We start from the raw sequence: 14,243 nt of genomic DNA on the forward strand, positions 1-14,243 counted from the left end.
GGCGAATGTATTATAGCTCCGTGTTTTGCGCACCGTAATACCGAGCTAATATACATCTATGTATCTATTCACATAGACATCAGTATCACCAACTTATTTGCGTTTTTGCCTCCGTAATTGTATTTTTTGCCATTGGGTAAATACCCATCCGTATTACGGACGTGTTCCAATACGCCCGTCTGCGACTGACCGCCGTGTTGGAGTAGCCTGAGCTCCATAGGTACTGTCCGGGTGATAATGGGTTAAGCGGCTATCTCCTCCCATACGGAGGGCTGGCTCTGACAGCTTAGTTCCCTCTACCAGGAAGAGGCGCAGAGGGTGCAGGATGGCAGCTCGCTGCTGGGAAAAGCTGCAGGATCTGGTACAGAAGTACAAGGAGTTTGTGATCCAGAACCCCACGGGGGCCACGCAGGTGGAGGGGGCGGTGCGCATGCTGTCCTACCTCATCGCAGGTAGGTGATGGCGGAGCCGCACAGCTCTTGGCATCCCTTGTCCTTAATGACATCATTGTGACCGTAGGCACACCGCAATCTGAGGCTGAACCTTCACCCTTAGGCCGGCGGCACACGAGCGGACGTGCGTGTGCACGCACCTGAACGTAGCGTTTTTGCTGAATGAACGCATCTTTTTTTTTGCGTGCGCATTGGCATATTTTACTGTACTTTTTGCGCCCGCATGGCATGTTCATATGCATGGGGCAAACAAAGACGCGCCGATTTGAAAAAGCTAATAAGTCTTAGGGCTCATATCCACAGGCGTTTTATTCACTGTATTATGCACGGCCGCGTGATACGCAGAGAATGGCGTCAATGGACTTTCATTGATCCATGCACGTGTGCATGTGGACACTGCGCATCGATGCGCACGAGAAATTGATCGCCGCATGCTCTATTTCTCTGCGCACCATGCAGCATGAGCCCTGTACGTTGCAATACGTTGCATACAGGCGGCGCTTTAATACGCAACCCGCTATGAAACAGAGCAGCGAATTTTTAAAAAAAAATCGCTCTGCGCATGTCTGTGCATGTGATACACAAGCATGCGCAGTGCTCACACAGCCATACGCGATCTCTGCTGTCTACAAATACGGGTTATATGACGTGGCCAGACCCGCAGCGTTTTACCGATCCGGCCGTGGACAGGACGCCTAAATGAGTTTCAGATGTGTTCTTTTTCCAGCGGAATTACATAGCAAATCGCGCATCTCCTGCCGCAATGCGTGCGGATTTACACCCTCCCCTATTGACTTATATTGGGACGTTTTGTTGCGCAGGAAAATAGGGTGTGCTCTGTTTCCGTTTTTTGGTTTTTTTTGTTTGGGGTTTTACTCTCTGTGTATTGCGCGCGCAAAGTTTACATGCACGATACGCACAGACTAGAACGCATTGGTTTTTTGGTTTTTTTTTATATTACCGTATTTTGCAAGCGTATTGCGGTTGCCCGGCATGTGTATTTGCGCACCAAAAGCTCTTATAGTAGTCAATAGTGGGCGTGCGTGCAAAACACTAAGAAATGCGTGATACGCTGCGTAATTCCGCTGAGAAATAAACACATCTGGAAGACTGATTAGCCCTTCCGCAATGACATGGCAGGAAATGCCGAGATTTTAAAGAAAAAAACTGTACCGCGCATGTCTGGCGGCTCGCCGTGCGGACTATCCGCAGTACAGCCAAAGAAGAAAGCAGATACGTGCGGATGCCAGCTGGGCACAGGGTCAGATTCCGCTGCGGGCTCTTGCGTGCAGAATCCGACCCGGTCGTGTGGCCCTTGCCTTAAGCCTCGTGTTCTACACCGCTGTACAAGCCCTTAGGCCTCATGCTTAAAATCTGCAGCGTTTCTCCCGCACGCGGATCCGCACCCCATAGGGATGCATTGGACACCTGCAGGTAGTTAAATACCTGCGGATGTCATTGTTCCCGTCAGGCGCAGATCCGCGTGCGGGAAAAAAAGTGGACATGCTCCATTTTAGTGCGTGTCTCCCGCGGGGACGGCTCGCGCAAGCTTCTATTGCAGCCTATGGAAGCCGTCCGGATCCGCGGGAGACCCGTACCAGAATTAAACTCACCTGCTCTGGACGATGCGGTTCTTCCCTTCTTCGCGGCCGGATCTTCTTTCTTCGGCCCGGCGGATGTGTCCGGCACGCTGCCGGCGAGCCGAGCACATCCGCCGGGCCGAAGAAAGAAGATCCGTCCGCAAAGGAAGGAAGATCCGCATCGTCCGGAGCAGGTGAGTTTATTCTGATTTTTAGGCCTCATGTCCGCGGGGCAGGAGGGACCCGCTACGAATTCTACATGAAGAATCTGCGGCGGGCCTGATTTTCCCTGTGGACATGAGGCCTCACGGTTCATATATACGGGCGTATGTAATTTTGGTCTGTGAATAACGGACTGATATCACTGCGTGGATGTGTGCGTGTTATGTATTTCACTTTTTTTTTTTCATTTTACATCCACATCCCATCTGCAGGCCATCCATTTTTCTCACACACGGAAAAAAAAAACGGAAGGCGGCCTGATTGATGTCGCTTTTTTGTTTGTCTCCTGGCCACATGTGTAGTAACTGCAGTCCACGTGCATATCATTTTTTTTTTTTTCCTTTTTAATGCTCCCATAAACATTTTTGCGGGTGATTTTCGGTCTGTGAATATGGACCAAAATAGGATATATTGCGTATTAAAGAGAAAAAAAAAATCACATCATCGGTCAAGGTAAAATAAAAAAGCCGCACGGCTGAAGATACCAATTTACTTCAACCCTTTGCAATCCAATTTTGGATTCAGGGTTTCCTAGGGGACTTTCTCTTTCTGCCATTATACAATGGCGCCATCTGCTGGCTAGAGCCAGTACTGCGGTAGGGGACATGCTGGAGAGGCCACGTGACAACAGAGCGGCCAGTAATATACAGTAAGAATACCCTGCCGGACGTCTTCCGACATCGGAGCTGCGCAGCCTTCAATTAGAATGTCTTTAGACGTCAGACAGTGGATTGGAAAGGGTTAATGGGTATTTGTGCGGTTCGTATTCAGTCAGTAAAAAAATACGGACAGAAAATACGCCGTATACATAGGCCCTCGGTTGTACTACTGCTGCCGTGATTTACCACTCTATGCCTCAGATCTGACACAGATCTCACCGAACGTTCTAGCATCTTATGTGTTTTGTAGGGATTCTCTCCGTGACTTGTAGTGGAGAATCTCTGTGATACTGTGCAGCACTATATGGCGGCACGTGGTGCCTATGGCTCCATCGTACAGGACTGTAGTGACTCCATGTGCTAAAGTCATTCTTCATATTATAGCCACGCATGATTAAATATCACATGATAAAACATTGTTTTCTTTTCTTAGGACGCTTTACAGATTCCCATGAATTGTCCGAGCTTGGTAAGTGCTTCTTGGTACTGGGTACGTGCCCATGTGATATGGTATGCCCATGTGATATGGTATACTGTGTATAGCCGGAACTCTTGGCTAAATGCTGTCTTGCCCAACCCCCTTCATACACATGCAGGAAACGGGGCAATAAGTCGTTGCCAGACAACTCTGGTAGCAGCTTATCTCCCTGTGGGGGTGGGGGTGGGGAGGATTGGGCATGCTGAAATCCATCTGCCTGATCCTTTTTTTTACAACTGGGGAAAGTGTCCAAAGGCCCCATAAATGTTAGATGGTTGGTCAGTCCTGACAAAGTCGGTGGGTTGTGTGCAGGCAGCTTAAAGGGGTGTGTGATTTAAAAAAAAAAAGTGAAAGTTTTTAATGGCTGGACATAGGAGAAAACAAAAAAGAGGGCCTACTCATCTTCCTTTGGCACCCTTGGACACAGCTGAGCGACTCTCGCTGCCACATTCAAGGTGTGGACTATCTCTGGTAGTCAGGTGACTACTTTGGCCAATCGGAGGCCGCAGTGTCACGGTCCGAGCTCCCGGCATCAGAGCTCACATCCTGGGTGCCATAATGCTAGGAGTTTCGGATGGTAACGCTGTGGCCTCTGATTGGCCATAGCAGTCACTTGACTCCTGGAGGACATCTGCGCCGGGGAACAGGGCAGTGAGAGATGCTCAGCTGTGTCCCAGGGTGCCAAAGGAAGGAGAGTATGCCCTCACATTTTTTTTTAATTTTTTTTCCCGTTTTCTCCCATGGCCGGCTGTTAATTTTTTTTATTTTTTTGTTAATAATTGCACAGCCTGTTTTTAAGTTTATGTATTTATTTTTTGAACAGAGATTGTCATAATTCCCATCAGTCTCTGCCCCAAATAGGTAATCTAATCCCTATTATAGATGCAGACACTGTAGGTCATACAAAGCCAATTCAACTATCATTTAAAGGGCTATTTTATGTAGCTATGCCCACAGTGTACATGTACACACACACTCCTATCACAGTTACTGATGAGGATCAAACAGCTATAATAGAGGAGATCACAGCTCATCCTCCTGACTGTATACTTATGGACTGTAGCTTATTTAGGTGAATTATAGAAGCTAGTGATAATTAAACTCCCCCCAGCCAGCAGAAATGGTACAGCCTCTAGCTAATGCTATGACGGGATAAATGTGAAAGTGAAAGGAAAAGCAAATCTCATGCTCAAGATGGTGCCTGATAAGCATCAAATGGGGGACTGCACTGCAGGGAAGGGGCTGCAATACACAGAGGAGACCTCCAGACTGTGACGGGCATGGTGAGGGCGAAAGATGGAAAATGTGTTTTTGCCGAAGGGGCTCTTAAAGTAAATGTAATAATAAATAAGTTCGGGCAGCGAACCCTCACTATGCCACAATGACAGGATAGACGCCCGGTCTAAGTGTTACGTCTTGTGGAGTCTGCACCCATGCTGGATCTTTAATTACTCTTCTGTTTTAAAGTTTACTCCTCCTCCAATCTCCTGGTTTTACTCAATGATGGAATCCTGAGGAAAGAATTTCTCAAGCCGCCTCCCACTGTAAGTATCCACTTCCGCTATATTAGACTTGTAATAGTCCATAGGGGTTCACAGGATTAGAAAAGCACGACTAATTTCTGCCAAAAACAGCGCCACACCTATTCACTGGTTGTGTGAGGTATTGCAGCTCAGCTCCTTAAAGGATCCGAGCTTCATTACCATATACAAATCATGAACAGGTGTGGTGGAGTCCTTTGAAAAAAGCAGCCCTGTTGTCCTGTAGACCCCTTTAATGCGACCATATTGCCTATATTCAGGCCGGATTTACACGGACGTAGTTACACGCATGAATCTGGTCTTGCTCTCTCTTCTCCTTGTCTTGTGATCTCCATTTTTATAAGCAGCCCTTCTCTGCTCTCTTTCACAGGATGGGGCCCCGCAGCGTCTCAAGAACTGGCTGGGGGTCTTGGAGAGTCTGGAAGTTTTCATAGAAATTGGGTCTGCACGTGCATGGGGCGAGAAAATGAAATGGGCGGCCATACTGGTTATACAGCTGCTGAAGTGAGTACTGGATTTCACATCACCCACAGGCAGCCATTTTGTTTGTTGCATAATATTCAGCAAGAAACTGTAATATTTCAAAATGGCCGCTTGCCTGAGTTGTTCTCTTCTAAGGCCCTTTTACATGGGCCGACTATTGGGCCCGAACGTTCTTCTGAGCGCTCATTCGCCCTGATTTTCAGTCGTGTAAAGAGAACAACAGAATTTGGCCCGTGTAAAAAGGCCCATTAGATATTAGTATTTTGGGTGACAACCAATATGGCTACCGGCAACACCTGTAAGGATTGGCATCCAGCTGTTTTAGGCTCCTTAGTTCATGAATAGTAAGGTCTGTGTAAAAGTGTTGCGTCGGCCATATTGGTTGTACATGGGGTTGCTAAAAGAACAAGTCTATGGGGGACATTCCTAACACTTTCCAATCCACTGTCTGACGTCTTCCTACATTTTGATTGAAGCCTGTACAGCTTTAATGTCAAAAGGCGTCCGACAGGCTATTCTTACCGTCTATTGCCAGCCACTCCACTGTCGAAGCCACTTTCTGGCATAAAAAAAAAAAGCGCCAATTTTTATGCAAGTGAGCATTTCCACAAAAAGTTGTAACTTTTTGCTCTCGCCATCTGACACTTTTTTTTTTTTTTTTTTTTAAAGCGAATGTGGCTTATCAAGAGGGGCATGGCCACCCTGAAGAGAAACACTTATGTATAATTTATGCCACAAGCTGGCGTAAATTGTACCAGAAAGTAAGCCAAAAAAAGCTTTGGTACCGTGTTAGCCAGTAGAGACAATGTGATTGTTCTCCGTAAGAGAAACCGAGTAATCTTGTAGATATGAGACCTTTTTAATGGGCAACAAAAATACATGATGTTATTGAGAGCTTTCGAACCTCTGAGGATCCCTCCTCAGGCATAAAGATCCTGAGTAGAGATGAGCGAGTATACTCGCTAAGGCACATTCCTCGAGCGAGTAGTGCCTTAGCCGAGTATCTCCCCGCTCGTCTCTAAAGATTCAGGAAGCGGCGGGGGAAAGCGGGGAGGAACGGAGGGGAGATCTCTCTCTCCCTCTCTCCCACCCCGCTCCCTGCCGCAACTCACCTGTCACCCGCGCGGCCCCCGAATCTTTAGAGACGAGCGGGGAGATACTCGGCTAAGGCACTACTCGCTCGAGTAATGTGCCTTAGCGAGTATACTCACTCATCTCTAATCCTGAGAGGTTGGAAAGCTTGCAATACCATCATGTATTTTTGTTAGCCATTAAAAGCTATCATATCTACAAGATTACTTCGTTTCTCTTGCTGGGAACAATCACATATTTGTACCAGAAATGAACGCTAGATTGGATTTGGAGTTGAGATGCGCCTAATACATGTAGAGCCGTTCTCCTCTTCATGAATCGGGTGCATTGTGTGCTGGCGAGGATATTAAGACCAGCGTTTGACATATCCCCGCCGCAATACATTTCCCCATATGCGTGTTTCTTGCTCATAATTTTCCCTCTTCCTTTAGGGCCTGCCTACGTATTGTGCTTCTCTTGTGGTACAAGTCTGGTATCCAGACCTCTCCCCCTGTGACTCCGCTAGACCGAGAGGGGCCGCTCAACCAAACAGGTCTGCTCTTATATTCTTTTGGTCACTTTTTATTAAAATATTCCCTAAAAAGTCACAAACTGATAAGCTGAGGCGAATCAATCTGTAATGGGCTCATATGTCACCATAGCTGCTCTTGGCTCTTCGTGCATGGGCTAAATATTGCGCCTTCACGTTTTCCGACATACGCTGTCCTCAGGTGACTGATAGGGGGTTTTGACTAATAGCACTACTTTCTATTAGTCAGAGCTAATCAATTTTAATACCCTAGACACAAAGATCGTAAGATCATTTGGATCGTTAACAGTAATTATTTGTATCGGGTGGTCAGAATAATATGCTATCCTACCAAAAGTATTTGGACCGCCCTATCGGGGAAAATGGACCATGTCTTATTAGCATGTCATGTGTTCTAAATCATGTTCTATAAGATGCTGATACTTGGTGGTGTTTGTGACGGCATGCTATTGGATAGATAGGTTATGCCACTGCAAACATCCCAAAGCGCAATACATCAGCCCATCTACAATGGTGCAAGGAGCATCGTCATTGGGAGGTGAGCAATGGAAGAACATTCTCTGGAGTGACAAATCGTGCTTCCCCATCTTAACATCAGATGGATGTACCTGGGTGTGAAGGATCCTGGGGAACGCCTTTTACCTGAATGTGTTGTGCCAACAGTTAAGTACGGCGGAGGTTCCATTATGGTCCGGGGATGTTTTACGTGGCATAACCTCGGTCCGTTGGTTGTAGTGACAAGAACCATGAACATGGAAGCGACCCTGAGATTCTAGACAATAATGTGGCAATACTCTGGGAATGGTCGGCCATACTTCCAACAAGACAACGCGCCTTGTCACAAATCCAACGCTGTTCTATGCTGGTTTGAGGATATGGATGTCCCACAATTGGAGTCCTGACCTGAACCTACTGAACATCCTTAGGACGAACTGGAACATCTGGTCAGGAAATATAAACCGTGTCCCTCTTCCTTAGAAAAACTCACCAAACATTTGCAGGATGAATGAAGGGAAATACCAGATGAAGTGTATCAGATGTTAGTAGAAAGTATGCCACATTAAGTATTAACACATGGAAATAAATACTACTTTTGATTCTTGTATGCCATGGAGGGTATACAGTGTCATTAGGGCCAAAGGAGCCCCACTAAGTACTGACATATGGAAATAAATACTATGTCTGATTCTTACTCGGGGGTCCACTTACTTTTACTAGGATAGTGTAAATACACAGGGGCAACAGGAGTGATGGTGATTCTGTGAATGGAGGCAGAGCGGGCCAGAGACTGTTTCGGCCGCCTCCATGCACTGCAAACGGACAGTCGCTCTAAGATTCAGCGACTCGTGTTGATTTGGGCAGATAGTCACTTGTTTTTTAGTTCTGCTAAAAACCAAACAACTTTGATAATTGAGTAATTTGTCACTCAGCGCCCTATTGGTGGCCGCTTTTACAACTATCGCCCGAATTAGCTGTTTCCGGTGATGATCGCCCTGCATAAAGGTACTTTCAGTCCTCTGCTCTCCACCTTCCTGCACAGGATGCACACATCTGCTATAATCTATAGCGATATCCAGGGGGGTATCTGTACCCCACGTTTTGGGGTGCCCTCTGGCACCAACTAGCTTCCATCATGATACTTTGTACCTGCAAATTCAAGTCCGACCGTTTCAATCGACTACCCAGTCACCACTTTGGCGCTGTCGGCAGTTTACAAATGTGGCAGCCATTAGCTAAGATGCATATCTGCTTTCATTACACTCCTCCTCATTTCCTGTATTTTCTCACTATTTGCTATCAGTAGAGGAAAGCCATGGTAAGCCGGACCCTTGCTTCGTGGGCAGACGCTCCAGCCGTGCTGTTCGGTCCCTCGATAACAGTAAGGATTCACTTTAAGCTGATTGATTGTTGTGCGACTTACTGGGATATCATGAATATTCTTTTTTTTTTCTTCCCTTTAAGCCCCCTCTGGCCGCAATCGCTTTTGGAGAAGTCCTCAGGTCCCAGAGCAGAGGGAAGGACACTATGAAAAGAACGGACGACCTTCTGATCTGGGGATGCTGGGCACCATCGCAGAAGCGGTTCACGTCCTGAGACCCGTTACACACTGTATCCTTTCCCTAATGAACACTGCAACTGCGGAAATACAGATGGGAATTAGTTGCTATGGACAACCCCTCCATGTTTCTTTTTTACTAGTTTTTATAAATGAGCCCTATCCCCTTTTTGGTAATAATCAATCTACTCTCTTCCTGATTGCACCTTAACCGTTCGCTGACAGTGGCGAGCTTGGCCGCATGGGGCCAGAAATCGTGGAAGCCGTGGATGTTGGCAGGCGCATTGGATATTGCAAGGTTAGATGCTACTTTTTGGAAATTCTGCATGCTGCTGCAGCGAGTCTGCGCGGATATGAGTTAGGAATATGATGCGCAGTTGTGCATAATTCAGCAGAGGTTTGATGTGATAACTTATAGACAACTAAGGGCGGTTTCACATGTGCGATGGAACCGCCGGCCGGGGGTTCCGTCACCAATCCGGTCAAAAAACTGGAAGAAGAAGCTTTTCATGCAGCACTTTTTTCTTCCGGGCAGCTGTGCGCACCCCATTATAGTCAATGGGGTCCATCCGGAACTGTTCGGTTCAGTCCACAGATTGAGCTATTCGGCCACTGGGATTCCCCTTTCCTGCTCGCCGAATGGAGCAGGAAAGCAGAATCCCCAATGCAGATGTGAAACAACTGCAGCACTTAATGCTGCAAATGCAAGTGGGGCTGATTCATTTAGTTCAGCATTTGGCAATTTCAGGACTTAAGGAATCTCAAGAGCAAGCCCTGCTAACAGCGAAAAACTGGCGATTGCTCATTAGATATGACACTCCTTACAGGAGTTTCCCAGGACTTGACTATTGATGTCCTAACCTTAGGATAAGTCATCAGATCAGTGGGGGTCCGATTCCCAACAGCCCACCGATCAGCTGGGCTGCTTACTCAGGCTGCAACCACTTCAATGTGTAGTAGACAAAGCACCATAAATGAGCTCAATCTCATTCACTTGAACTTGCCCCCCCCCCCTCCCAATATCATATTGATGACCAGTATCCTCTCGCTCCTCCACCCCTTTCCATTGAGATAACACAGCGGCCGTTCACTACTGAACGGCCGCTATTCAAACTGAACGATGAGCTCATCGCTGATCTTTTATGCTGCATAAATGATGGACCATGAGCTCGGCGTTCAGTTTAAATAGCGACCGTGAACGGCCGCTGTGTTATCTCAATGGAGATCGGCGAGCTAGCTCCCGAAAAAGAGCACGGGAGCGAGGAAACACAGGGACGAGTGTCGGGCATTGTTTGCTCGACAATCATCCTGTGTAAGTAGACCTTTAGTCTCAATAGGAGATCTGCCAGTGTGCTGGAATAACGGCTAAGTTTCTTCTCTGCTCTCGCCTCTCCTGCACCTTCTTGTCAGCTACTTCGTGACCACAATAAAGTTTATTTGTTGTAGTCCTAAATTAGCTTAGAACAATGTGCAGGAGAGGACTAAGCCGCCAGTCCACCATCAGGGCTTACTCACACCAGCCTATATCGGATGTGTTTTCCTGATATAAGCGACCATTGGATTCCAGTGCATCAGTTCAGATGGCCGTTTGTACATTGGCCGAAAAAGATAGTTCCAGAACTATCTTCTGGCTGGAATATGGTGGCCGGTCCCATAGACTCCTATGGGAGCTGTCGAAAAAGGGAGGTGGGAGGGAGTTTAGCTAAACTCCCTTCCCCACTCCGCCCCTTGCCGGCTGCCAGCATGGTGCGGGATGTGACAGGAGATTAGCACACTAGCTCACGCCCCGTCCTGCCCCTCCCCTTGCCGACAGTCGGCGAGTGGTCAAGGGGGGGGGATTTAACATACTAACTCCTGCCCCCTCTGCTTACCAACAGCCAGCAATGGGGCAGGAAGAGGGAGGCAGTTTAGCAGAGCTAAACTCTCTCCCCCTCGCCCGACGGTATCCCGGGTTTAGCATATACTTGCCGCACCCGGGCCTTCTGAATGAGCGCATAAACTGGAAATGCAACGAGACTTAATGTGATTTTTCAGTCACCCTGCGGCTGGCTGAAATTCGCAGCGTCCGTGTGAAGGAGCCCTCACTGACTCCTACTCAGATACAGGGTGCTTCTAAAGTTGGTGGAAATGGGTGATTTCAGCTCAAATCCTCATTTATGAGGTGAGTAATAACAGAATTGTCATCGTCTGGAAATCAGTTGACCGCGCTTGGATTTTTCATCCAATACTTGGGCGATCTTCCGGTGTGATCGGACATTCATAGCCAGCTGAACAACTTTAATGGCCAATCTGGATTAAATGCGTCTGCGGAACCAGATGCTCTTTGTTCAATGGCCGTTTAACCATCAACCTACTTCTATCTAGAGTGTTTGGCCAGTGTTAAGGTACCTTCATAGTTGGACTGTTGGACACATAAGTGTCCTTGACAGTCATCCTAGACTGTCACACAGGAGCAATAGCCATTCAGTGAATAGAGGTGGAGCGGGACAGAGATCTCTTCCAGCCACTTGCCTCTATTCAGTCCAAGCAGGCAGTCGCTCAGATGGAGCAAGTCCTGTTCAGTTTCAGCTTACTAGAGACTATTTGAGTGATTATTTGGGCAACTATTGGCCCGCGTAAAGGTACCTTTAGGCTGCATTCAGACCACCGTATATCGGCTGGGTTTTCACACCGAGCCGATATACGGCGTCCCTCTCTGCAGGGGGGGGGGGGAGGATGAAAGAGCCAGGAGCAGGAACTGAGTTCCCGCCCCCTCTCTGCCTCCTCTCCACCCACCTGCACTATTTTCAATGAGGAGAGGCGGGACGGGGGCGGGGCTGATTCTGTGAAAATTTTTAAATCCCGGAAAAAAACTTTAATATTAAAGTTCATTACTCTGTGTAATTGTACCTCAAAGGTTGCTGTAGAGTATGTAATTGATCACCGTGAAGATGGTTGAAAAAACCTTTGCCCTGCAGTTCATGGCTACTGTCCTGTATATGTCCCTCTGAAGGGATGTGTTCTCTATTACAGCCTGTCCGTGCTCCGTGACCTCCATCATCTGAGCCGCAGAGAGAGGGGAGAGCTGAGGAGGAGGACCCTACTTTTACTATATTATTTGCTACGTTCCCCTTTTTACAATCGTTACACTGAGTGAGTATCCAGTATACTTAGTTATCTGCATCCGTATGTGGCCGTCCTAAATCAGAGCTTTAACCCACTAAGGACCAAGCACTGTAAATTTATGGCACTTGGTCCTGGGCTTTAATCCCGTTCGATAATAAAAGTACAGTGCGGGATTAAAGCTCCTGCAAGGTAGCAGGTCAGGTCCCGCCTCTGCCTTCTCTCCCGCAGGCTACATAGCGCCCAGTGAGCACTATGAAGTGAATAGAGAAAGCAGAAGTGTCACTTCTGTTGTTCGACCCAGTGATCACGTGACCGCTGGGTGTCCTCTGCTGCAGCAGAGCTGCAGGGTCTTGGAGTTCCAGATCAGCTCTGTTAGGGACTCCTGTTCCAGTTACAGTGGGAAGGTGTGTTGTTTTTTTTTGGTCTTTTTTTTTCAATGTGAATGACCCCCAGAGGTCTTATGACATCATGGGGGACATAGATGTAAAAAGAAAAAAACTAGTTACAAATACTACATTTTCTCCGTAGCATCCGCTGAAGGCGAAGTGTATCAGTGGTTGCATATTTTCCCACCAGAATGAGGCACATCAACTCATATTTAGAGGGGTTGTCTGTTATGAGAGAACCCATTTAGCCCTTTAGGAACAAACCGTTTTTAGGGATTTTACTCCATAATCTGTATCTGACAGCCAGCACCTGGCATTCAATTGGCTGCTAGAGGAAGGGGCTCCCTCAGTCTCAGAATGGCGCCACCTTCCTGGATGAGCTTGCAATGGGACGTTTATTTGCCACGGCAGCCTGGAGCCTTGTAAAGGGGCTGCCATGGATTTTTGTCTAATAAGGCCTGCCTGTGGCATGGCTTAATAGGATGCCTTAAAAAATACAATACACTGCAGTACTGAAGTATTGCAGTATATTGTATAAGCAATCAAATGATTACAAGTTCAAGTCCTTTTATAGGGACTGAAAAAAAAAACCCAGTTGGTCTTTGTTTTAGCGGTTTTCTATAATGGCTGATATAAATTCTGTCCAGACACCGTCCAGGGGTTTTGTTTTCGGGATTTTAAACGGATACCCGAATGAGACCCCTGGACAGAGCAGCAAGCATGATGTGAATGGAGCTTTGGTTCAGAGTCCTGCTCCCGTAACACAGTAGATTGTTTGAATAAGTGGGAAAACTGACTTGATTTTACTGTATTGACAGAATTCGTCTCCTGCTCCTCCTTCGCCTCTTAGCAGATTACGTCCCAGGGCTTGGACTGGTGGCACGTAAGTGACGTAGTATGTAGCGTGTTATGGGTATAAGTAACTGCTTGTGGTGTCCGTGTTGTAACTGCCTTGTCTTTATGAAGGTCCTCTGATGGATTACCTACCTGTGTGGCAGAAGATTTACTTCTACAACTGGGGTTGAAGGACTCTTGCAGTAGATATTGACTCTTCCTTGCTTCTTGACCGGTCATGAAGATCACCAAGTATACTATATTACCAGCATGGCATTGGTGCCATCACAGCTCGGTAGGGATGTTTGGACCAGGACATCTGGATTTTCCAATATTGAACTGTGACTTTCTATTTCCTAAACTCTGATATGTCCTACAGCTGTCCATGATGTGAAGGACTTTAGAGAGTTGGACCGTTGTGAGCATTGGATGCAGGGATCCTATCATAACTGGTATACCTGCATCACAGTGTCCTAAAGGTTTCTTAAACTTGCTATGTCCTATTCTAGGATTTTTATGATTAACCCTTTCCAATCCAATCTCCCTGCCACCTGCACACGCCCCAGATCTTGTTACTTTTGGGTGGGAAAGCCCATTGTCGATTTGCTTGGAATTACTCAACAGAAACACATAAAAATGAACTGAAACGATGATTTTATTAGCAATTTTTTGAAAATTAAGTATGAGTTCTGAGTGTTTTACATCGGGAAGATGGTTCGTAATAATCTAGTAAATATATGTATATTGATATGACCTACATTTATATAAGGGTGGATTCAGACGACCGTATATCGGCTGGGTTTTCACGCCGAGCCGATATACGGTG

The 14,243-nt window shown here is 46.9% G+C and overlaps 1 protein-coding gene across 2 annotated transcripts; it reads left to right on the forward strand.

The window, feature by feature from the left end:
• Window positions 1–306: 306 nt before the first annotated feature.
• PEX16 (peroxisomal biogenesis factor 16) lies at window positions 307–14,068 on the forward strand. 2 transcript variants are annotated; one of them, XM_066583415.1, is made up of 11 exons: window positions 307–452; window positions 3,347–3,382; window positions 4,859–4,935; window positions 5,303–5,436; window positions 6,939–7,039; window positions 8,838–8,915; window positions 8,999–9,145; window positions 9,318–9,390; window positions 12,105–12,224; window positions 13,402–13,466; window positions 13,550–14,068. In XM_066583415.1, exons 1-11 carry the CDS (start codon window positions 326–328, stop codon window positions 13,606–13,608), a joined length of 1,017 nt encoding a protein of 338 aa, XP_066439512.1. In that variant the 5' UTR covers window positions 307–325; the 3' UTR covers window positions 13,609–14,068. The 2 variants fall into 2 exon arrangements, with proteins under 2 accessions (XP_066439512.1, XP_066439513.1); XM_066583416.1 differs by having other exon boundaries at window positions 8,841–8,915.
• The last annotated feature ends 175 nt before the right edge of the window (window positions 14,069–14,243 follow it).

This window comes from Eleutherodactylus coqui, chromosome 11, assembly GCF_035609145.1.
Source record: "Eleutherodactylus coqui strain aEleCoq1 chromosome 11, aEleCoq1.hap1, whole genome shotgun sequence".
NCBI lineage: Eukaryota > Metazoa > Chordata > Amphibia > Anura > Eleutherodactylidae > Eleutherodactylus > Eleutherodactylus coqui.

What these genes read in the sequence shown, in the direction of transcription:
- PEX16 (XM_066583415.1), top strand. Translation starts at nt 326, where the DNA reads ATGGCAGCTCGCTGCTGGGAAAAGCTGCAGGATCTGGTACAGAAGTAC. An exon ending in CCATGAATTGTCCGAGCTTG is followed by an intron (nt 3,383 to 4,858) that starts GTAAGTGCTTCT and finishes TCTGTTTTAAAG; the next exon opens with TTTACTCCTCCTCCAATCTC. An exon ending in TGTTCGGTCCCTCGATAACA is followed by an intron (nt 8,916 to 8,998) that starts GTAAGGATTCAC and finishes CTTCCCTTTAAG; the next exon opens with CCCCCTCTGGCCGCAATCGC.